The 25,917-nt window shown below is 40.4% G+C and overlaps 2 protein-coding genes across 3 annotated transcripts in view; both read left to right on the forward strand.

The window, feature by feature from the left end:
- Window positions 1-6,807, forward strand: part of LOC144605414 (peroxisome proliferator-activated receptor delta-like) — a 36,640-nt gene extending 29,833 nt beyond the window's left edge. Inside the window, exon 7 of the mRNA XM_078420636.1 lies at window positions 639-6,807. Coding sequence (XP_078276762.1) covers window positions 639-886 — 248 coding nt within the window. The 3' untranslated portion in view covers window positions 887-6,807. The remainder of the gene's footprint in view (window positions 1-638) is intronic.
- A 13,256-nt stretch (window positions 6,808-20,063) lies between these two features.
- LOC144605417 (uncharacterized) overlaps window positions 20,064-25,917 on the forward strand; it is a 34,390-nt gene continuing 28,536 nt past the window's right edge. The window contains exons 1-2 of one of the 2 annotated variants that reach the window (XM_078420640.1): window positions 20,115-20,210; window positions 23,753-23,788. Coding sequence is in view for 1 of the 2 variants with exons in the window: in XM_078420639.1 (XP_078276765.1) it covers window positions 20,158-20,210 (53 nt within the window). In the remaining variant the exon portion in view is untranslated. Of the gene's footprint in view, window positions 20,211-23,752; window positions 23,789-25,917 lie in introns of both variants that reach the window. The other variant, XM_078420639.1, reaches the window with a different exon arrangement.

A 25,917-nucleotide genomic window follows, 5' to 3' on the forward strand; every position in this document is an offset into this window, starting at 1 on the left:
TACCTTAACACGTCAGAAATGTAAACATGGGTAGTTTGTTCAGTCTACTGTCCACCAAACAAACCATTAGCTGAACTTTTATATATTAACTCTGCTTTCCACTCTTTTCCCCATATCCTTAAATTCCCTAGTGTCAGAAGCCCTACAAAGTGGAGATTGCAAGAATTCATTACACTGCCTGGCAAGGTGATTAGTTTTTTTTTTTATAACATAAACTTTTAATTATCAGCAATCCTGGAGTACAACAGCATCAAAAATGTTTCATTTTCTCAAGTAGCATAAATAAGGGAACAAAATGTTGACTGAATAATAGAAACATTAAGGGCAAAAGATCTAATATATATATACACACACACGTGTGTGTGTAGAAATACAAAAATAAGTGGCAGGATTTTCTCAGTATTTCATTTTTGTCTTCTGCAATCCGTCCAGTCAGACTAAGATACTTTAAGCCTAGTAAACCCTTCTAGTACCTCCTCCTTGTTAATGTTAACACCATCCACCACATTCTCTTCTACTGAGGTTTTGGTACTATTTGGGAATAATGTGGCAAACATTAGCCACCAACTCAGTTGACCAATCAGTCCAAAATGAAAAGAAAATAGTTTAATGATTTTTATTTTTCCCTTTTAACGCAGACCGTCCCGGGTTAATGAGTGTGAAGCAGATTGAAGAAATGCAGGACAGCGTTCTCCAAGCATTGAGTCTACATTTACAAGCCAATCATCCAGACTCTCAGTACCTCTTCCCAAAGCTTCTCCAGAAAATGGCTGACCTGCGCCAGCTAGTCACTGAGCACGCACAGCTTGTTCAGAAGATTAAAAAAACTGAAGCAGACACTTCATTGCATCCGCTGCTACAAGAGATCTACAAGGACATGTATTGACGAATATTGCACATTCACTATTCAGCTTAATATAATCTTCCCCAGACGTCCCACGACCTCATCCCCACAACTAACCGACATGACTCCAATGAATTCTCATTTAAGTCTTCTTGAGAATACATAATAGATCTGTAACTAGGTACTTCTCATTTGAATTTTCTGTTCTTCAGTTGGCTCGTTGCAGCTGACTCCTTTGAGATCAGCTGAACAGACTTTAATGATTACAGCTGAAGAATGTAGGAAAATCTACACATTTACAACACTACTGACATACTGCAATAATTATGGTTTGTGTTGTAATTTGAACTTGGTTACAGTATTAATACCTCTGCTTGGTAGACACAACTATTGTCAAAAGCAAATTTTATAGAACTATCCAATGGTACTGTGCTTGCTGAGCCCAACAGCATACATCTGTTTGGTCAGTCATAATTTTGATATAATTAGAGGGGAGGGAAGTTGTAGAAATTGCTACAATAAATGTAGCTTATACTGTATAACAGTCTATTGTAGAGAATGAATTACTCCAAGAAGTATTTGGTTAAGAATGTGCATAAATTTATAAAGCTAGTCATGGACTTGCAGTATTTGTGTGGAAAAAAAATCATGTTTCATAAAGACTGTGTGCAGCACTTTGAAGTTTCTCAGAAATGTGATGAGGTGCTTAGATAAATGTAATTCTCTCGTGAGGAAGAATTTCATATAGATTTTCAAGTCACTTTATTCCAAGTTCTGTATCTGACAGCCATACATGCTAACCAAATTCTATTGAGGGCAAGTTTGTAAATTCCTCGTTGAGCATTGAAGTGAAGAATTGGGAGAAACTGATCCCTTATCTCACTTGGCTCCCAGTCAGTATTTGCATGAATTCTATCTGCAGTATGCTTTCAGTCTTCATTTTTTTTTTAATGAGCATTCCTTCCTCACTGGTTCAAGTGCAAAATATTTACACTCATTTTAATAAAGCTCCCTATTTATATAATGAAGACTGGGTTTGTGGGAAAATAATATAGCCATAAACTTTTAAAGTAGAAAAAATGATTATATGAAAGTAATGAACTTGTTTTGAACAATGTTTTGAAAATTTGTCATGAAATATTAGGTTGAAATTCTTACACCTTAATTGTCAAATTCATATTTGGCCTCCACATTAAAATTGCTAATTTGAAATTTCCACATGAAATTTATATGTTCTATTAGTTCTGTTTTTGTCTTCTGTTGTGCTGCTCACCAGCACAAGGATACATTAACATTTTCTTCTTGCTGCTGTATATCTTTGTTGTAATTAACTTTTCACAGTTTTGGATTGTGCTAAATTCCAATGGATCTTAAAATACCACAGTTTGCTCTAGAAGCAATTTTCATGAGGAATGCTTCAATAGGCCAGTTAAACAAGACCTTCCTAGTTAATTGATATTTGACTGGATGACAGTCTTCACACTGGAATATCAGTTCGAAAATTAGTAATTCAGCAATAGAACATACTGGAAATTTATATTGACTAATATTTGAAAAACAAAACATTTAATTCTAGTCAGTGTCACTCAAGATTATTCTAACTTTTCAGATTCTGATGTACATCCTTTGCATTTCCAACATTTTCTGATTCACTTTAAAATCTCTAGCTTTCAGACAATTGTTTTCTTTTGCATATTTCCACAGAATGTTACACCTTTAAATTTGTTCCAAAGTAAAGCCCATACTAAATTTTTATTCGGTGTAAATTTCAGTGGGAATCATAAATAGCCCACTTGTCAGCCAGTGTAATGTGGTTTAAGCCATAAATGGAAATGTTTTCCACAAGACCACAATAAATTCCAGTGTTAACATTTTACCATGTTTGTATTTTATGTTCTGTTGCATTTTTTGTTGCATTAATTGATACAATTTTAAAAATGATTTTATTGCTGGGTCTCTTGAAAGGAACTCAAATGGATTTTCTGAAGATGGAATTGCCTTCTGATTTGAGGATAGGATACCCATTGGAATATGCAGCATATTGTGGGCAAGGGTTGATTATTTTGTTCAATAGAGCATTGTGAAGACAGGAAATGTGCCAAATCTGGAGTCCAAAATTGGGAAGAGCAGTTATTGAGGACCTTGTATCAGTAACTTGTAATTAGGTCATGCCATCTGAATCTATCAGTGAGTTTTGCTTCTTTCTTTCAAACAGCCAAAATCTTTTGTCACATTTTGTCCCAATTCTATACGATTTCGTTATATCTCTTCCTTTGGAATTATTCTTCTAGGGATGTCCACTCTGGATCGTGTTACCATGGCAAAAGCACTCTCTTGAGCCTTATGCTCATGTTTCTTTGGGAAGGTGAGAATGCAATAAAGTATTAAAATTAAAGTAAATCATTACTACCATGTGAACCTCCAGCAGTGGTGTTGGATAGTGATCAGGATTGAAAAATATGACCAATGTTTTCATTCCATCACCCCTAGTAAACATACTTGCCCAAACAATAAACTTGAGATTTCTAAATTTTACACTTGGGTAGTAGATTGGATCTGATGTATTTTCTGGTCTGTGTAGCACAACGTTTTGTTATGTGATGCACAGAAAGAGAGTAAATGTTTTATATTAAATGGAGACTAAGTTGGATGGGAAGATGGAAAGGGGTATAAAATTGAATACTTCCACCATCATCCTTGACATTTGTAGGATTGAAAATGTGTAATTCATGATAGGAATATACTTTTCTTCAATCAATATAAAACAACTTTTTGAGTGTACCCTAGCCCTCAATGATACTGTTGAAGACCCTAAGCTTACTTTATGCAAAGTGATGGCGTGATGCAATTCACACTAAATTATTTCAGAGCTTTACCTCAGAAAGTCAGTCCATCTTCACCTGCAGCACCTCATATTTCGCTTGGGTAGCTTACAGCCCAGTGGTATGATATTGATTTCTCTAACTTCAAATAACCCATGCATCCCCTCTCTCTGTCCCTCCCCCACCCAAGTCATTGTATTAGTTTCAAAGCTGTCATGTTGAGTTTCATTGTCTGTATCTCGTTTTCACTTGGGCCACAGCAAACAATGGCCTGTTCCCTTTGTCATCATTTTTTTTGTTGCATATGTTTCATTCATTTGTTCAAAATATCTCTCTATATCACAGACTATATCTCTTGTTTCCCTTTCCCCTGATTCTCAGTCTGAAGAAGGGTCTCGACCCAAAATGTCACCTATTCTTTTTCTCCAGAGATGCTGTCTGATCCGCTGACTTATTCCAGCTTTTTGTGTCTATCTTCGGTTTAAAACCAGATCTGCAGTTCTTTCTACACACTTCAAGGCAAGCACAATCTGTTGTTAACTCTGGAATTATATCCTCACTAATAAAATCCTTTACCACATTCACAAATATATGCTAAGCACATTTATTTCTTGATCTATGCCTCTCTCAGTTCTAAACTGGAAACATTTAACATTAATTGTTGACCAAATGGAGTCGGATAATATTGTCTTCAAAGCAAGTTGATTGGTTAATGTGATATTAGTATTTTTACTATCCAAATACCATTGGTAGCTATTACAATGCCACTGCTTCTCATAAGATGTCATCTTGTTTTCTAATTGTCAGAAACTACAATTGATGATGGGACAAACAATTATTCATTGGCAATAAATATAATTGATGATGAGATGGCAAAAAGATGAGGAAACAGAACAAGTCTGAAATTAATTTGTGCACTTTTTGACGATTTACTTCAGACTCTAAACAATTTTATTTGTACATTGATGCCCTACAGGTGCATTTTCAACTGTATTTGTTGTTCGATTGACTGTTACATTCTTAAAAGATCTTCCACTAACTGGCTTTGTATCAGCTTTACATTTGTAATGAGCCTAATGCAATCATTGCGAAAGGCGCCTGGGAAATTGATTTAAGCCTTTAGTCTAATAGACTCTAATACTAATTTAAGTATAAATATTGGTTTATTTAGTTTTGGAACCAAATGGTTATAATCTTTTGAAATCATTTGTTTAGTATTATTAGGTTATTATGTCTGTGGGAGATGCAATAAATATGCTTTATCATGTATGTTTTGCTAAACTGATTTTATTTCAGGCTATGCGTCTCATGTTTAAGAATTCTGTGTTTGTTACCTAAACAGAAGCCCATTGTTTGATTAATGTGTTTTTTTTATCAGTTTGAAAAATAATTCCTTTCTTTGTTTTATGAGGCTATGCACTACCTGGTAAATGTGGTTCTAACATTATGCTGCTTGCACTGATATTTTTGTACTAAAAAACCTTCTTAAAAACTCATTTGTAAGCATGTGTTTTATGTTAGAACTGTAAATAATCAATAGAACTTTCTTCTGGAGTTCGTGGTAGATTAACTAAAATCATGTCAGATATTTGGTTCACCAGAAGCGAAACAAATTCATTATTTTATCATAGATATAGGGACCAAGCCCTCCAATCTGAACAAATGTTGCGTCATTCAATCATTTTCTCACACCCAGAATTTTTCAGGTGTCTGAACTTTGCACTCCTGGTTGTCTAAGTTTCCCATTAACGTATTATAAAACAGGAACGGATTTCCTTTAATTCAATATTTCCAAAGCTAACAGATGGGTTTTCAGCTGCATGTCTCCAGTAAACAGTTTCACTATCTAAATAGATGTCCTATTAGATAAAAATGGGGGCAAACATGCATATTTCCATTTATATTCTTCATTTTGATTTTAACTGGAGTTCTGTTCATGAAAAAACATGAGAAGTGTCCTCGATTAAAATACCTACAGAAACTTGACTTGAGCACCTACTCAGGACTTTAAAACTGTGCCATTTATCTGAAGTATTTCACCACCATAATTCTGTTTATGTTAACATCCCTACCTTCCTTGTTTACATAATTGCTGTGACCGTGTCAGTTATAAGATATTTATGTTCAGTGGTTAGAATCCAACCTTGCCATAATTCCCAGGACATAATTCCAAAATAGTGGAACAGAAAAAAGTTATGTTTACCTATACAGTGTGCCTTATTAATATTTAGTTAATCATTCTGAACTCTCAAAAGCAGTAATGGGCACCAGCACCATTTTGGTCATATCTCAGGAGTCGCAGGACAATGGATATTTTTGATATTGCAGTTTGTCTTCGAAGAAGCATGCAACTAAACATCCACATAAAAGATGGAGAAAAAAATAAACTGATATAGAATGACATAACTTTAGAAGAAAAATAGCACTTTTCTGGTGTCATTACTACATAACTTTAGAAGAAAATTTGATATTTTTCTGTTGTCATTCATGATCTTCATAAAATATTCAAAGACATCAAAAGTTGCTTTGCAGGGCTGCCGATGTATATTTTATGTTTGGCTGCAGGTTAGGCAACTACAATTTTAAAATTATTTTAATGACGGGTCTCTTTCATGCAACTTGAAGAGGTTTCTCATGGTTCCTGGCGATGCTTTCGGAATCCCACTGGAATTGCTAAAATTTTGTGCCAATTCAACCACTAGGGACCAATTCTCCTAGGTTTTGATACTTTGACCTATGGAGTACACCTTTAACTCTGTTAACGAATTTCACCGTTTATTTTTACTCCTTAAGTTTTCTTTCCTACATTGCGATTTCTATTGAAAGTTCTGCCAATATAATTAAATAGGTCAGGTTTTCGGGGCCAAAAATAACCTATTTTTAGTAACGTGGAAAATTTTAAATTTTTTTGTAATATGTGAAGTTAATAAATGGCGCTGTGACATATGGATAAGTTGGGGTCTCTTGTCCTGTACCTTTATTATAAAGATCATTTTGACGCCTCTTACCTCAAAAGACCAGGCAATTGAAATAAAAGTTAACCAAAATAAAATGTGGTTGGAATGTTGTGTGGTTGTTTGGTGCAAGTTATTTTACTGAAAAGAGCAAAATCTCTAAAAACATTTTCGGAACTACAGAAGATTCTGATGCTGAATCCAATGGAAAGGGGGCATTTAAGAAGCTAGTCAAAATGGACTTGGTTGAGGCTTAAAAGCTAGCTGATATGTTTGACTGATCCTGATGCAAATAGTTGTAAATAAAAAGTCCTGTTGATGTAGCTTGATCGCCCAAGCCATTTTATTGTATTTTGTTGAATAGTTTACCATGGATACACAAATGAGCCTTTCAGCTAAGAACTGGATGTTCTTGAAGCTAGATGAAAAGTTCACATTTTGAATAATGGAGGAACAAGACTTTTTTTAATTCCACAAAAGTAACGGGGTTCAAGTCCTGAGCAATTGCATTCCCTTGACCTTTCTGTTGACTGGGTAGAGTTGCTTGATATTGTGGGAGCTGGGACCCTTAAAACAAAATGAGCGGCTTCAGGAGTATTGCTTATCAAAGGTGATTTACGGATTAAACAGGCAAACCATTTATCTCTTCCCTATGATGTAGTGTCATTCAATAGAGTCAGTCACTATGTCATGTGAAGTTCAGTGTTCATTCCATCTTCTGCTCTCAATCTGAAGCCCACTATAGATGTCAGTAAATGATCATGTTAGTTTAACGAGAGAAGATGTTTTCTGTGTTCATCAAAATCAATGAAATATGCTGTACGATTGCAAAGTGACTTGATAGAAACAAATTAAAAAGTGGAATTGCTGATCAGCTAAGGGTTTTCTGGGATGAAATCTTGCATCTATTGGGAAGGTTAATCTTGTCAGCTGCGCATTATTCCATCTTCCAAATCATCACTTGCCTTAAGTAGAACTTGCATATCTTCATTGCTAAGGCTGTGTGACTGCAGGACCCAGTTAATTAATTCTTACCACCAATAAAAGTATTCAGATATGACGTGTATGATGCAGCCACGGAAGGCTGTGGAGGCCGTCAATGGATATTTTTAAAGCAGAGATAGATAGATTCTTGATTAGTACGGTTGTCAGAGGTTATGGGGAGAAGGCAGGAGAATGGGGTTAGGAAGGAGAGATAGATCAGCCAAGATTGAATGGCAGAGTATTGATGGGGCCGATGGCCTAATTCTGCTCCGTCCGGCGCGGCCTCCAACCACAACAACCTGGCCGCGGGAGAAGACGGCAGGAGAAGGGAAAGACATTGTGGCCTTCCATCACAGTGAGGAGAGGACTGGAAGAGACTCACTGTGATGGATGTTTTTTTGATGGATGTTTCTTTTTTTGTGTGTTTTGGGGTTGTGTAATTTTAATGCCTATTTAATGCTTTTATTGTTGGACTGTGGGTGACTGAATTTCGTCCAATATTGGATGACAAATAAAGCTATCTTGAATCTTGAATCACGTATGACCTAATGATTTGTAAAGTGCAGAGAACGCAAAATAATGTGAGGATCCATTTTAACCTCTCATGCAAAATAGATATCATAAAACGGGATAGATCCAATGACTAATACAAAGTGCCAAAATGCAACAAGAGACATGACAGGGAGAGGAGGTTGGCAGTATATCACATAAATGAAATGGGTTCCAATTGGTTTAAAACCCTTGGCAGAACAAAACTACAAAAGATGAATGGAAAAGTGAGATTTGGCATCAATCAAATGTGCAATTTACATCTATAGTCAGCCTAGTTTATGGAGAGCAAAATCAAACTGTGTGCTTTAAATACTTGTTAAATTTAGCAAAATCTGTGGAGAAAAGATGAATAAATATTCATGAGCATCATTTATTTCAAGATGTAAAGCCATTGCAATTTAGTTCACTACGGTACCAAGAAAGTAATGATAGCCAGTTATAAAATAAACAAATTCTCACATACCATTTGGTTGTTGTGTGGTACAACAATGATAGATTTATTGACGAAACATGGAAACCAACCACTATAAATTAATCTACAATTTGATAAGGTGCAAGGAAATCCTAAGAGGTAGAAAAGTTTTTGGGAACCAGAAAACTGCCTTTTCCAAGCATGGTTCAATTGTTGTACTGTAACATATCAATGACTGAAATTGTCTTCACTGAGCAACTTTGTTTAGGAAAAAACAGTAAATAATGATGCTTTGAGGACTGCAGTTGTAAAACATGTAGTAAGGTAGAGTGATGAGACTAACGTTTAGAAAAGGTGATTTGGACTAACTTAGCACCTACTGCTGTAAATAGCTTTGTATCATAAATAACTTTATTTCTCTGTGTGGGAGGGTAGCAGTTTTTTCAAATGTAGCTGACACTAGTTGTTTGTAGATTAGGAAAGAAGCATGGGTTCATTGATTATATAAGTGTATGGTGCAAGCGGGCTCACTGAACTTGTGCCAGGATCCATAATAGTGTCAGATTCCTTGAGTTCTCCAGGCCAGGCCGTTGCAAGCAGGAGTTCCCAACATGCAGTACAAAGGGTGTGTGAAACTCATTGTTTTATTGCTGTTTATATTGTTTTAATAAATGTTTCACTTTTAATTTCATATGATTGAAATGTTCTTTCTCCTTTGAGTCAAATCCTCAAAATACCTCTGTATCATTACATTTAGGAGTAGTCGGATGAATTTGGTGAATATGTAAAATCTGAGGCTTCTGGGTTCCAGGGTGGACAGACAACTCTGAGGGGTTTGGTAGCTTGTATTTGCTAGCTTATCAATGTATTGAGTAAATGAGGATCAACTAAGAATTGGGAGAGGGTTGAAGGATAAGCCAGAAAAGCTACTGTACTTGATTATGCAATGCTTAGAGGTAGCGGGCCCCTCTAAAAAGAAAGATCACTTCCCACAACTGGGATGGACGTTTGTCACTGCACGAAGGCAGCAGTGTGTTTAGAAAGAAAATAAATGAAACTGAAAATGACAGATTAAAGAAGGAATTAGCTGCCCGAGAATAACACTGTGTGACCTTAACTGAGGTAGAAAAAGCTGTGCAGGAATGAGGCAGACAAGGTGGAATTGAAACACATCAACACCACTTGTTGGATAGCTACACTGCAATGGCAAAGGAAACTAACGGAGTTTTTATTCACAAAATGCTGGAGTAACTCAGCAGGTCAGGCAGAATCTCGGGAGAGAAGGAATGGGTGACGTTTCGGGTCGAGATCCTTCTTCACCCATTCCTTCTCGACCCGAAACGTTACCCATTCCTTCTCTCCCGAGATGCTGCCTGACCTGCTGAGTTACTCCAGCATTTTGTGAATAAAAACCTTCGATTTGTACCAGCATCTGCAGTTATCTTCTTATGAAACTAACGGAGTGGTGGGTGGATCCAGTAAAAGTGGGTACATCTGTTATCACAAGATGATGAGACCCCGACCACTGGGATGGGGTATATTTGGCATTCAAATGAGTCGGACAGAGATAGGATAGAGAGGGAAGAAGAGGGTAACAAACCAGCAGGAGAAGCTGGACCCAAAGTTTAGTTTAGTTTATTGTCATTTTTACCGAGGTACAGTGAAAAGCTTTTTGTATTCTATCCAGTCAAAGGAAAAGACCATACATGATTTAAAGCCATCCGCAGTGCACATATAAAGGATAAAGGGTACAACATTTAGTGCAAGATAAAGTCTGATTAAAGATAGTTCAAAGGTCTCCAATGAGGTAGATGGGAGGTCAGGACTGCATGCTAGCTGATGAGAGGACTGTTCAGTTGACAGATAACAGCTAGGAAGAAACTGTCCCTGAATCTGGAGGTAAAGTGCATTCAGAAAGTATTCAGACCCCTTCACTTTTTCCACATTTTGTTACGTTACAGCCTTATTTTAAAATGCATTAAATTCTTTTTTTATCATCAATCTACACATAATACCCCAGAATGAAGAAGCAGTTTTAGACAGGTACATGGGTAGAACAGGTTTGGAGGGATATGGGCGAAACGCAGGGAGGTGGGACTAGTGTAGCTGGGAAATGTTGGTCGGTGTGGACAAGTTGGGCCAAAGGGCATGTTTCCACACTATATCACTCCAAGACTCTTAAGACTGATCCTCCATTGTGTTAGTGGAGCGGAACGGAGGCAGTGTGGAAATCAAGAGGCGGTGGAATATGCTTCAAAACTAACCAGGGCTGGTGCAGCAAGTTCTCAGCTAATGACTCTTCAGTTTGGAAGGGTTTGCAAGAAATCAGCAACACGAGGAAAACCTCCCCGCTCCTTGGACAATCGTCAGCTGACCAACGCCCATAAACCTATTCATTCATTCATTCAAAAGAAAATGGTGCAAGTATATTGAACTAATTTATACATCACAAGATTATAACTGAAAATTACAATGTCAAATATTGATTAAAATTATCCAATGTAATGGGAATCAGAAGAGACATGATTAGTCAGAAGACTCGTGACTACGTTTTGTACCACACAGCTTTACTTACGCATGTAAATGCAGAACTCATTCAGAAGTCAACAAACGTGCATATAGTCTGTGGCTGTGGACTAGTATAGCAAGAGGTGAAAACCCCACAAATACTTTTCATATTATCTATTGATAGCTATAGAAATCATACATTTCATTTCATTCTCCCCCCCCCCCCCAAACGAAAACAATAAAAATTGGTTGTTCTTAATCGTCACAATCTCTCTCACTCACTGAAGCGGGCCAGCAAGCGACTAAGGAAAAGCCAATTAAACCATCAAAATCATCGTAGTTTTGTACAAATGAACCATAAATACTACTCGAAGAAGCAAAACTGGAAAATAGTATGAAATGCAGGTCTGTAAACACACAGTAGCTCAGCTGGCGAGAATGTTTATCCCGAATGACCCATGACCTGGGCATGTGCAGTTGTAATCAGTGATGGAAATGGGGGGGTACGCAGGGGGACGGCCTTCCCCTAGTTTTCAATTTCCAGCTCGGGTTTAATGAGTACTGCAGAAAGATTCGAGTCGTTTATCACTTTATTCAACTCAGACGAAAACAATTTGTTAACTGCCACTGTTTGCACTTGTTAACAGCCAGTAGTTAACAGGTAGTAGTTATGCAATGTGTCATCAATACATTGATCCACATTCCTCAGTAAATGTAATTGTGTTTTGACCATGTATTAATGACACCGTGTTCCTTTGAATAAAATTAAAGGGGGAATTTCTTAAACTCACTGTCTGGGCTAACGGACCGCGAGCCCGGGCTCTGGTAAAGTCACGTTATTTTATTATTCCACGTTATTTTATTTGCCGCTGTGCCTCTCTGCCGCTGTGCTTCAGTTGTTTCAGTTAAATTAGAATGGATGGGGAGAAAATTAAATAAGTAGTACCAATAGTTTTTTCCAGTCTAAATCGTGAGTGGTGAATATTTGATTGTGGGTGGTTTTATTTAGCAAAACAATAGTGCAAGCGGAAATATTTTATTATATATCACTATCAAATCACTATCAAATATTTATAAATTTCAGATTTATGTACCCCTGTGAAAATGAGCATACTGAGATACATTGAAAGACAGCGTCTTCAGATCGATGAAGAAATAAATGATAATGAAAACACTCAGCCAGAAAAGAAAGCAAAATTACTTGAAAATGATAATGTAACTGATGCAGTTGTTTCGCCTGATGCTGCATGTGAAGACATTTCAAAAGATATTGAAAAATTTGATCTTCCAGACTGTTGGACACAAGAAATGTACTTAAACAAAAAGAAAAAAATATCCCTGGCTAGTTGTTAAAAACAGAAAATTAGGATGTAGTGTATGCAGCAAGTGTCATCTTGGACTTGAACGAACACAAGGAATTCATTTGTCTCGTGAGTGGTGCCGTGTTAATGTAGTAAGAGTGAGTGATGACAAAGCAAAACAGTTAATGAGTTAATGAAAAAAGATTTTTAAACACAAAAATAGTGAATAGATACCAAAAAATCAACGAAACAGCTGAAAAAAAGCAATCGAAAATGTGTATATGTCACTGAAAAAGGACAATGCAAAAACAGGTTGAGTTTTTAGAACTGTGTATAATATTGTACACAAAGGTAGGCCCTACACAGATATGTCTTCTGCTATTGAACTGCAAGAAAGAAACGGCATCGACTTAGGGTACGTTCTACACTCTCGTAAGTCATGTGCAGATGTTTCTCACCACATAGCGAACCAGATGCGAAAGACAGTGGTGGAAAATATAATTTCAAAACAATCTAAAATGTCTAGTATGATTGATGAATCTATTACTATTAATGGGAAAACTGTTCTAGTAGTCTGCTTAAGAACAGCAGTTGGTGAATCTTCCCAACCTATATCATTCTATTTATTCACAAAATGCTGGAGTAACTCAGCAGGTCAGGCAGCATCTCGGGAGAGAAGGAATGGGTGACGTTCATTCTATTTTGACTTAGAACATATGAAACTTGGTGCAAATGCGAAATATATATATGATGGGCTTCTAAGTTGCTTACAAAGAGGTGGTTTTTCAATACAGTACCTAAAAGAAAATGTAATACACTTGTTACTGATGGTGCATCAGTAATGTTAGGATGAAATGCAGGGGTTGCAAAACTATTTCTTGATGATTTCCCTAATGCAACTGTTTGGCACTGTGCCAGTCACAGGCTTGAACTCAGTGTAGGTGATGCTATAAATGAAGTTGCAGGTTTGAATCATTTTCAGATATTTTGTGATAAATTGTATTCCTTATATCATAGGTCTCCTAAGAATCAGGATGAGTTAACTGCATGTGCTGAGGCTCTTCACTGTCAACTGTTGAAAATTGGTCGTGTTTTCAGTGTGAGATGCGTTGCTTCGTCTTACCGAACTGTAAAGGCAATGTGGCAGTCTTATAAAGCTATTTGGGAGCATTTTGGAAAAGCACGCTGTGATGCTTCAAGATCTAGTGCAGAGAGAGCAAAGTACGAGGGGCTGAAAAAAGTATTAGAGTCATCAGCTTTCGTAAATAATTTGGGCTTGTTGATGGACAGTTTGCTAGAGTTGTCTGAACTGCAGAACCGAAATTGTACACTTAGTAAAGCACATGAGGAAATTAAATGAACTATCAAGGTTCTTGAATGTCAAATTGAGAAGCCAGGAAAAATTTATACTCAAGTGGAGAAAGCAACAAGCCAGATGATATTTAATGGAATAAATTTGAGAGCTGGTAACAGTTTTTGAGGAGTTTGGTCAATAATATGAAATCCAGGCTGCTTGAATCTACAACAGCTTCCAATGATAAATGTAAAAAGTTAATTAACAAGTCGAAATATTTAGATATTAACAATATTCCAGAAGATTCATTTTTTACCTTTGGGGACAATGATGTAGAAGAAATGGCAGAACAATTTGGCTTGAATGGTCGGCTTTGTGTCAGAGCCCTCAGAGAATTCAAGGAATCTAAAGAGAGGATAGTTTCTGCAGATTTTCAGCAGCTGGTAACGGCTGTAAATACAATTCCGGTATCAGCAGCAGAATGTGAAAGAAGCTTCAGTGGCATGAATTTCTGCCTGTCACCACAACGTGCAAGACTTCAAACTGATCATCTCTCAACTCTTCTATTTATTAAGTTGGTGGGACCTCCTCTGTCAAAATTCAACCCCGAAGAATATGTGAGGACGTGGCTTCTTAGTGGCAGAAGGCGTGCTGAAGAAACGGCATACAGAAAGAAAGAGGAGGTGACAGAAAAAAATGGAGATTATATACCATTATGGAACATTTTGTAATGTAAACAGAGAGAGAGAGATGCAAGAAAGCAGCTATGACATATAATACACAATAAACTATATTATAAATACACAATAAACAAGTTATGCATTCTTGTACTCTTACATGGGTATGACCGCACATTAAAAAAATCCCCCCCTCCCCCTTCCTTCCCAACCTCAGCCTCACAGACCTTAGAGTACCCCTAGTTCCTAAAACCCATTTCCATCACTGGTTGTAATACCAAACCTGCTTATTCAGTGGGCCAGGCAGCATCTCGGCAGAAAATGGATAGGTTTTTTTTCGGGTCAAGACCACTCTTGAGACTTCTTCTAACAGTCCAGTTGGACAGAACTGTTTGTTCTTGTGTGCTGTACATTATAAATAGTGTCACGTGAAAATAAAAGTTGTGAGTTTTAATGAAGAAGCCAAGGTAAATATATGTAAATAAAACAATCCGTGTAAGTTTAGTTTATTGTTGTCATGTGTATCAAAATACAATGAAAAGCTTGTTCTGCATGCTATCCAATACAAATAATACAAAACATCGGTACATTGGATTCTTTTGGAACAGCATGCAGAGAGTCACCATCTTGCAACTTCCAAGTCTGTGAAAAACCTGTTGTTGGCCTAAGGAGATATGTAGTTTCTTATACTCTCACTTTAAGGCCCCGGTATCCTGGCTACTTTCACGAGTCAGCATTTATAGATAGAGTGGATGGCAAGTGTGGGGATTGGCTAGTTTATGCGATATTCTGGGTTGTGATGAAGCATGGGTGGGTATGGCCAACAGGCTCCTTCCACCGATATTAACTGGGGTATTTGTGTACTCAAGAAAGTTGGCCCTCACATCACCAATTGTGGGTATTAGTCATATCCTAACCCTAACCCTCCCCCCATTCGTAACAAGGACCCCCTCCCCCCATTCGTAACAAGGACAGACTCCCCCTTGTCCTCACCTTCCACCCCATCAGCCAGCGTATCCAACAAATTATCCTCCAACATTTCCGGCACCTGCAATGGGATCCCACTACTGGCCACATCTTTCCATCTCCTCCCCTTTCTGCGTTCCGCAGAGACCGTTCCTTCCGTAACTCCCTGGTCCACTCGTCTCTTCTACCCAAACCACCCCTTCTCCAGGCACTTTCCCTTGCAACCACAGGAGATGCAACACCCCTCCCTTTACTTCCCCCCTCGACTCCATCCAAGGACCCAAACAGTCTTTCCAGGTGAGACAGAGGTTCATCTGCACCTCGTCCAACCTCATCTATTGTATCCGCTGTTCCAGATGTCAACTTCTCTACATCGGCGAGACCAAACGTAGGCTTGGCGTTCGTTTCGCTCAACACCTTCGCTCAGTCCGCCTTAACCAATCTGATCTCCCGGTGGCTGAGCAATTCAACTCCCCCTCCCACTCTCAGTCTGACCTTTCTGTCATGGGCCTCCCCTAGTGTCATAGTGAGGCCCACCGCAAACTGGAGGAACAGCACCTCATATTTCGTTTTGGCAGCTTACAGCCCAGCAGTATGAACATTGACTTCTCCAATTTTAGATAGTTCCTCTGTCCCTCTCTTCCCCTCCCTTTTCCTAGTTCTCCCACTGTCTTCCTGTCTCCACCTATATCCTTTCTTTGTCCGACCCTCCCCTGACATCAGTCTGAAGAAGGGTCTTGACCCGAAACATCACCCATTCCTTCTCTCCAGAGATGCTGTCTGACCTGTTGAGTTACTCCAGCATTTTGTAATATCTTTTAGACCATTCATATGAATTATTTTGACGCAGCAAAGATGTTTGAATATTCTAGGGTGAATTAGCAGCTACATTATGCTCCTGTTTGGAATATGTAATTCTGCAAAGTTAATGTCCACATTCAAAATGTTAAAGCTAAGATAATAATAGCAATTGAAACCATAGTTATTTATTATTGTCTTCATGTTTTTTGAAACTTCAGTTAATTATTGATTGCTGTCTACGTGTTTAAAATATATAAAAACTTCATGTACTTTGTGCTTGGAGACTCTACTGAGATGGTCTCCAAGAGACTGTTTCTTTTGATGAATAAAGACTTTTCTATCAACCAGCTTCAACCTCCAAGTAGCTTAGTTCACAAGTCACTCTGAAAGGTCTCCGTACACTATACTGAATCTCAATATCCTGTTTCATGACAGATGATCTATGCAAACATCTAACAAAATATCATCATAACTTACATTGAAACAATATAATTACAGGCTGAATAACTAATTTCAAAAATATATTGACTTTAGTGGACCGCTCCTCGAAAATATTCCACTAGAGGTGAACTGTAAAATGTATCTCTACCTTGGTGCCATTGGTGTAATTGTTCAGGATCATAAACCATTTTATTCATGATTTTGGGGAAACCCATTGTCTTGAGTCCATTGTGCAAACCATGGAGACATTACACCTACACATTTCTACTGGCAGTTTGGTGAAATTGCTACCCTCCCAAGAACCAACTGCTGGAAATACTTCATATGCACATAGTTTTCTATATTGAGTGTTGTCCCACTTTCCCACTCTACACAGCAGGGTAATTTACAGAGGCCGATTAACCTGCAAACACACATCTGTGGATGTGGGATGAAACTGGAGCATCCGGAGGAAACCCAAGCGGTCACAGGGAGAACGTGCAAACTCCACACAGACATCTCCCGAGGTCAGGATTGTACCCGGGTCTCTGGGGCTGTGAGGCAGCAGTTCTACCAGTTGTGGCACTGTGCCTTCCTGTTATTTACATCGTAAACATTTCAATTTCCAAGAAGTTAACCATAGTCGTACGTAGGAAGGAACTGCGGAAGATATACACTCAGTGAAATAGGCAGCATCACCAGAGAAAAGGAATGGGTGACGCTTCGGGTTGAGACCCTTCTTCAGACTGGTTAGGGATAAAGGGAACGAGAGATATAGACGATGATGTGGAGAGATAAAGAAAAATGAATAAAATATATGCAAAAAAGTAACGATGATAAAGGAAACAGACCATTGTTAGCTGTTCGTAGGGTTAAAATGAGAAGCTAGTGTGACTTGGGTGGGGATGGGATAGAGAGAGAGGGAATGCTGGGGTTACCTGAAGTGAGAGTAAACAATATTCATACCACTGGGCTGTAAGCTGCCCAAACGAAATATGAGATGCTATTCCTCTAATTTGCGTTTATCCTCACTCTGACAATGGAGGAGACCTAGGATAGAAAGGTCTATGTAGGAATGAGAAGGTGAATTAAAGTGTTCGGCAACCAGGAGTTCAGGTAGGTTCAGGCGGGTTGAGCAAAGATGTTGCATGAAACGATCGCCCTGTCTACTTTTTGCCTTGCTGATGTATAAGAGTCCACATCTTGAACAACGGATACAGCAGATGAGGTTGGAGGAGGTACTTGTGAACCTCTGCCTAACCTGAAAGGACTGTTGGGGTCCTGGGCAGAGTCAAGGGAGGAGGTATAGGGACAGGTGTTGCATCTTCTGCGGTTGCAGGGGAAGGTACCTGGGGAGGGGGTGGCATAGGTGGAAAGGGATGAGTTAACCAGGGAGTTGCGGAGGGAATGGTCTCTGCGGAAGGTGGAAAGGGATGGAGATGGGAAAGCATGCCTAGTGATCGAATCCCGTTGGAGGTAGCGGAAATTTTGGAGGATTATGTGTTGTATGTAATGACTGTAGAAGGTAAGGACTTCTAGATAGAGCTCTAGCTGCTAGTGGAATCAAGGGATATGGGGAGAAGGCAGGCACGGGTTATTGATTGAGGACGATTAGCCATGATCACAGCGCATGGCGGTGCTGGCTCGAAGGGCCGAATGGCCTCCTCCTGCACCTATTTTCTATGTTTCTATGGCTCGAGGGACTCTGTCTCTGTTGTGACTAGGGGGAGGGGGAGCAAGGGCAGAGCTGTGGGGTACTGAGGAGATACGAGTAAGGGCCTCATCTATGATGGGAGAGGGGAATCCCTCTGTGACAAGGAACTGCAGTAGCTGGTTTACACCGAAGATATGACGTGGGAAGGTATGAGTTAACCAGGGAGTTGCGGATGGAATGGTCTCTGCGGAAAGGGGTGGAGATGGAAAGATGTGGCTAGTGGTGGGATTCCGTTGGAGGTGGCGAAATTGTCAGAGGATTATGTGCTGCATGGGGTGATAAGTGAGTACTAAGGGGACTCTGTCCCTGTTGCAACTGGGGGACGTGGAGCTGCGGGATACCGAGGAGACCAGTGTGAGGGCATTTTTTTGCACGGTAAAAACAGTAATACCCATTGAGGACCTTGCCCATCTCCTGTGGCACCACGCAGATCTATCCTTTTTCCCCTCATGTACTTCCATAAAATCTCCGGATTATCCTTAATGCTAACTGCCAGAGCTATTTCCTGTCCCATTTTTGCCCTACTGATTTCCTTTTTTAGCATTCTCCTTAACCTCAAAGTTGGCCTTTGCGCATTTTAACTCATGAGCCCACTGTGTGTCTATTCATAACTATCTTAAACCTAATAGAACAGTGGTCGTTGGTCTCAGGTCAAGACCCTGCTTGAGAATGAGTCTGGGGAGAGGGAGATACAGAGATAAAGAAGTGAAAGGTGTGAAAATGAGACAAAGGGGTGGAGATCAAGGAAATGGAGATGGAAATCAAAATTTATAGAAAACGTGCTCGTAAAGTCAGGGGAGAGGGAGATATATATATGTTCCTTGATCTCCATCCCCTTTGTGTCGTTTTGTGTGTGTGTATGTGTATATAAGAATAAGGGGCAGGCCATTTAGAACTGAGATGAGGAAAAACTTTTTCACACAGAGTTGTGAATTTGTGGAATTCTCTGCCTCAGAAGGCAGTGGAGGCCGATTCACTGGATGCATTCAAAAGAGAGTTAGATAGAGTTCTTAATGCTAGCGGAATCAACGGGTATGGGGAGAAAGCAGGAACGGGGTACTGATTGTGGAACTTCTACTTTCGTGTCCATCATCCATGTTTCAAATGTTACATCATTGTCACCGTCCGTCCTGAAAAGGGCATAAGCTTCCGGCGACATTCAGTGGGAGTCATCACTTGTACAATAGATGATGGTGGTGGCAGAATTAGCTCAGGACATGTCCAATTTCCAGCCCCCGACGTGGACGCTTCTGCTATTGGGCCACTGATTGTGGATGATCAGCTGTGATCACATTGAATGGTGGTGTAAGAAAATAACTGCAGATGCTGGTACGAATCGAAGGTATTTATTCACAAAATGCTGGAATAACTCAGCATTGTGCTGGCTTGAAGGGCAGAATGGCTTACTCCTGCACCTATTGTCTATATGTATCTATATATGTGATATGTATATGTGTGTACTTGTGAGTATGTGTATATATACACACTGAACTTTTTTTTCTCTCTCGTTTATCATATTGTTTACAGTGTACTTTGTTTACATATTCTGTTGTGCTGCAGCAAGTAAGAATGTCATTATTCTATCTGGGACATATGACAATAAAACACTCTTGACTCTATCCAGAGGTTTAAAGCTTACAGATGATGTTGGTCGAATGGTTGTTCCAGGCTGGGCTGGGCAGCCAGGTGGGACAACTCCTCTGTGAATGGTCCACCTGTGACGATCACCATGGCGCTTAACGGTACGATATTCAATTGTGATTGGTCGAGTGCGTCACGTGCTCTCGGGGAGCGAATGCCCCGCCGTGATTGGTCGCTGGCGGGAGGTTGTTGTCGACCGTTACGGACCTTCGGCCGGTCATAAGCTGCTGGCAGAGAGGGTGGCCGCGAGCGGGCGGAGAGGAAGCAATGGCGGAAGGTCGGTCGGAGAGCGGCGCACGGCGGCAGAAAATCCTGTGCAGGTGAGGGGAGGGGGAAGAGTTGAAGAAGTTTCCGCTTTCTAGAGGAGAGGAGAGGAGAGGAGAGGAGAGGAGAGGAGAGGAGAGGAGAGGAGAGGAGAGGAGAGGAGAGGAGAGGAGAGGAGAGGAGAGGAGAGGAGAGGAGAGGAGAGGAGGCGAGGCGAGGCGAGGCGAGAGGGATGAGGACGCCGCTCTCCACTCGCTGCAGTGGCGGTTGGAGCTGCCGGGGTCGTGGCGGGACCCGTGGCCGCGCTCACGCTCCTCACTCCACCGCGTGCGATGGGCAGCGGATCGCTCGCTCGCGCTCCGGTAACGGGCATTCGCTCGCTCGCGCTCTGGCAACGGGCATTCGCTCGCTCGCGCTCCGGCCGCGGGCATTCGGTCAGCCGGGCTCCGGCAACGGGGATTCGGCCGGTGGGTCGGTCCTCTCCGACAGTGGACGCCGGATCTATCGACCACCTGCACCGGTGCGCGGGGAGTCGGGCGTCTGTCGAGTGGCGGCGAGCCGAGTCCCACGCTTCAATGCGCCAGCCAGCGACGTGCAGCTGCAGGATTTCAACCGCGCACTTTCTGACCTGAAGACATAAGAATCAATCGAATACGTGGCCTTATTGAACTTGCTCGACCGTGCTAAAAGTGCATTCATTTTCTACCTCAACTTTCTTTTCCCGACCCACCCCCATAATCCTTCGATTCCTTTTACCCAGAAAGCCATTATCTCTGCTTTGAATTAACTCAACTTCATCTCTTGACTAGAGAATTCCAAACATTCACTGCCCTCCGTGTTAAGTAATTTATTGTTAGACCGTCAAATGGCTTACCCTTATTTTGAGCCTCTTCTAGCTGGATGAACAATCCGCCTTGTATCAGCTCTTGAGCCAGTATAAATATTTTGTGTGGTTCAAGGAGATCACCAAATACGATGGCTCTTTACTCCAAAAGGACAACGCGGATAGGCTGGGGTAGTTAATGTAACTGGAAGGATTTTTTTTTTTGGTGGGTTTGGTTTTTTCCCCAGGAAAGGTAGTGCTTGATCAAGGGTAGTTAAATGAATTTGTTGTAGGGAGATTCTGCCTGATAAATTTTATTTGAATTTTAAAGAGTGATCAAAATCTATTGCTGAAGGTGGTGCAGTTGGGATGTTTTATGGGGGCTTCAGTCACTCCTTTTATAGGGTTCTGTGTTGAAGAATTCCCCAAAAGGATTTGAGTTGCCTTTTTGATTGGAAGTCTATGGCCATGAGTGTATCACAGGAGATAGACACAAAAATGCTGGAGTAACTCAGCAGGACAGGCAGCATCTTTGGAGTGAAGGAATGGGTGACATTTTGGGTCAAAACTCTTCAGATGCTTTATGGTTTTTGGTATTTTATTGCATGTACAGTAAAATTCACTTTTCAAGTACAAGTATCACTACTAAGAACTTGGATACATATTAGATAAGCATCTCAGATACAGTACAAGTGTATCGCAGTAGTACCATTTCAGTTTGTGTTCAGTGGCAGTTTGGCACCATTTCAAGATCAGGTCTGAAGAGTGTCTCAACCCGATCTGTCACCTATTCCTTTTCACCAGAGATGCTGCATGTCCAGCTGAGTTACTCCAGCACTTTGTCTATCTTTGGTGCATAACCAGCATCTGTAGTTCCTTCCTGCACAGTGTATCACAGGGATTGGTCTTGGGACCCTTTTTGTTACAAATTAGACTTTGGTTAAACATGATTAGTAAGTTTACAGTTGTCATGAAAAAATGGTGGTGTTGTAGATAGTGAAAAGGGTAGTCTTTGGCAGAATGATATGGATTAGTTGGTATGTTAGGGCAATGCAAATAGGTATATATACTGTGTAAGAAAATAACTGCAGATGCTGGTACAAATCGAAGGTATTTATTCACAAAATGCTGGAGTAACTCAGTCGAGACCCTAAACGTCACCCATTCCTTCTCTCCTGAGATGCTGCCTGACCTACTGAGTTACTCCAACATTTTGTGAATAAATACCTTCGGTATATATACTGTGGTTGGGTCCTATGGAATGCTGAAGAACAAAGGGACCTTGGTGAACAAGTCCTAACATCCCTGAAGGTGGCAGCACTTCCATGAAGACACAGCATGTTTTCCCTCATTAGCCGTGGCATAGAACAAAAGTGCAAAAGAGAAGTGCAAAAGAACAAAATAGGTGAAGGTATAAGTTTATATAACATTGGTTAAGCCACAGCTAGAACAATGTGTGCAGTTCTGGTTGCACACTAGAGGAAGGATGTGACTACCAAAAAAGGGATGCATTAGGATATTCCTTGTGACCATTTTAGTTTTGAGGGCGGACTGAATAGGCTGGGTGAAATACAAGCAAACTGAGTTTGTTTTTCTTGGAGCAGGAGGCTGAGGGGGACAAGACAAATATGAAAGACGCAGATATAGTAGATAGCAAGAAACTTCCTTGAGGCAATGGATTCTAAGACTAGAGTGCAAAGATTAAAGGTGAGCAACAGATTTGAGGGGATCTGGTGAACATTTCCCTCACCCTGGAACACACTGCTTGCATATTTGGTAGAGGCAACTATTTTCACATTTCAGAAGCATCTGAATAAGCACTTGAATTGCCAAAGCATATTGGGCTGCCGGCTAAGTGCTGGTAAATGAAATTGATTATAGATAGTTATTTGATGGTCGGCATAGATGTGGGTCACCAGAAAGGCCCGTTTCTGTGCTTTAACTCTGGCACCTTTCATTTTTCTGAACTTTCTGAAACTAAGGCTATCTGTTCCAATCTCTCATGGCAGATCCAGCATCTTGGGGGCATGTCTTGTACATATTAACTGTTCATCCTCTGTTGCAATTGGATCTTCCTCTACTCAGAAAAACTGAGATTGTCTACAATATTCGCCAAGTCCAAGTGTGGTCTCGCATTTGCCCAAAATAACCACTTTCCCTTTCAATGAAGGTCAGAATGCCATTTGCCTTTCTAACATGCTGCATGTGTATGCTAACATTCTGCGACTTGTGTATAAGCCTGAATAGACACAAAAAGCTGAAGTAACTCAGCGGGTCAGACAGTGTCTCTGGAGAAAAAAAAAGGGGATGTTTCGGTTTTAGACTGAAGAAGAGTCTCGACCCCAAATGTCACCTGAATTTCTCCTGAGATGCTGTTTGACCCACTGAGTTACTCCAGCTTTTTGTCTGGCTTTGGTTTAAACCAGCATCTACAATTCCTTCCTACACATTGTGTCTAAGCATACGATGTTATGTTCAACATTTCCCAATTTCTTACCAATTTTCTTGTTATCGTGGGTAATTGTTTTTTGTCATGTTAAATTGGGCAGTTTACACCCCAGCGGTATGAATATTTGTTTCTCTAACTTCGTAACCCTTGCTTTCCCACTCTCTCCATCCCTCCCCTTCCCAGTTCTCCGACCAGTCTGACTGTCCCTCTGATTACATTGTATCTCTGTCTGCTTTGTTGTCACCTTCTAGCTAAATGTATATTCTACATTTTCTTTGATTTGCATCTCTTTTGATCTCCTTATCTCTGTATCTCCCTCTCCCCAGATGAAGGTCCCAAGGCCAAGATCCCAAAGTTTAGGGGTGAGCTTATTTGGTCTTATGGTGTTGAAGGCTGTGCAATAGTCAATGAATGGGTCTTGCGTCCGTGTTCTTATTGTCAATGTGTTCCAATTTTGAATGTTGTGCAAGAGGATATTTTTCAGCAAAGCTAACTAATGGGCTACCAAGGTGGTGAGTATTGGTGGTCAGTCCTGAGCCTCCAATTGTTTGTTATCGAAATTAGTGATTGAAGAGCAGAATTACTGAACTGGACCTATATTTGAATAGAGACAAGTTGTGGACAATATTAGATGTTAAGGGAGGTGGGAAAACGTTTATCAGATCTAATGTAGTCTAGACATTCCGACACCCCTCCCCCCTCTTTCTTGATCTCAGTTTCCATCACAGGAAATAGCCTATCGACTAACGTCTATTACAAACCCACTGATTCCCATAACTATCTCGACTATACTTCTTCCCGCCCTGCTTCCTGCAAACTCTCCCCTCCTCCCAATTCCTTCATCTGCGCCCAAGATGAGGTGTTCCATACCAGGACATCCGAGATGTCCTCATTCTTTAGGGAACGAGGGTTCCCCTCTCCCATCATAGATGAGGCCCTCCTCACTCGTGTCTCCTCGGTTGCTTGCCCTTGCTCCCCCTCCCCCTAGTCGCAACAGAGACAGTCTCCCTCCCCGGTCCTGCCTTTCACCCTATCAGCCGTCGCATACAACATTCCTCTGAAAATTTTGCCACCTCCAACTGGATCCCAACACAAGTCACATTATTCCATCTCCACCCCTTTCCGCCATCCGCAGAGACCATTCCGCAACTCCCTGGTTAACTCATCCCTTCCCACCCAAACCACACCCTCCCCAAGTACCTTCCCCTGCACACAGAAGATGCAACACCTGTCCCTATACTTCCTCCCTCAACTCTGTCCAGGGACAGTCCTTTCAAGTTAGGCAGAGGTTCACTTACACCTCCTGCAATCTCCTCTCCTGTATCCGTTGTTCAAGATGTGGATTCTAATATATCTGCGAGACTAAACGTAGCCTGGGCGATCGTTTCGCTGAACACCTTCCTTTGCTCAGTCCGTCTGAACCTACCTGATCTCCCGGTTGCCAAACACTTTAATTCTGCTTCCCATTCCTACACAGACCTTTCTGTCCTAGGTATCCTCCATTGTCGTGAGAGTGAGGCTAAACGCAAATTGGAGCAGCAGCATCTCGTATTTCGCTTGGGCAGCTGCCAGCCCAGTGGTATGAATATTGATTTCTCTATAAGTTCAAGTAACCCCAGCATTCCCCCTCTCTCTATCCCTGCCCCACCCAAGTCACTATCTTCTCGTTTTCACCCAACAAACAATTAACAATGGCCTGTTTCCTTTATCATCGTTATTTTTTTGGATTTCTTTTATTGTTCTTTATCTCTATATCATCGTCTATATCTCGTTTCCCTTATCCCTAACCAGTCTGAAGAAGGGTCTCGACTCAACGTCACCCATTTCTTCTCTCCAAAGATGTTACTGAGTTACTCCAGCTTTTTGTTTCTATCTCGGTGTAGTCTGCTGGTCTATGTACTTGAAATCAACTCCAAATCCCATCTCTTAGAACACATAATCTATGGATATTTACACTGAGCAATCAATCTTTCTCCCATTAAATTTGATAATCAATTTCCTGGTCAAGTGGTTCTCTGCTGTGTGCAATTCTAAAAGAGACCAGTCTTTGTTTACACATCTGCTTTTTGATTTCTGAACAGACAAGCTTGTAAGCTTCAGTGAACATAATGTGGGCTAATATAACTTTTTGGTGTTAAACATTTTAATGTGTTTGTTAATAAATTAACACTTTCAAGAAAATTATAGGGGATTTAAAGCAAATTGGAGGTGTTATTGATGAATATGGGTTGTTTTTCACCCTTTGTTTGAGGTTGGTTATCAGCAAAATTGCTTAAAGTTGATCACCTCCAATTATGAAGTTGTTTGTTTTCCATTCTTTGCTAAAATCAGTTCTCTGTGGTTAGTCATTCTGCATGTTTGCAAGTTGTACAAGGGTAGTGGTTCTGCTATTTGTGTTAGTAGGCTTTTTGCACATGCAAGCTCAAATCTTAAGGTTAGATATTTAATAGAATTAGTGGCCATTTCCTCCGTATGCTTCGGGGTTTGCCCA

Source organism: Rhinoraja longicauda, chromosome 24 (assembly GCF_053455715.1).
Source record: "Rhinoraja longicauda isolate Sanriku21f chromosome 24, sRhiLon1.1, whole genome shotgun sequence".
In the NCBI taxonomy this organism is placed as follows: Eukaryota; Metazoa; Chordata; class Chondrichthyes; order Rajiformes; family Arhynchobatidae; genus Rhinoraja; species Rhinoraja longicauda.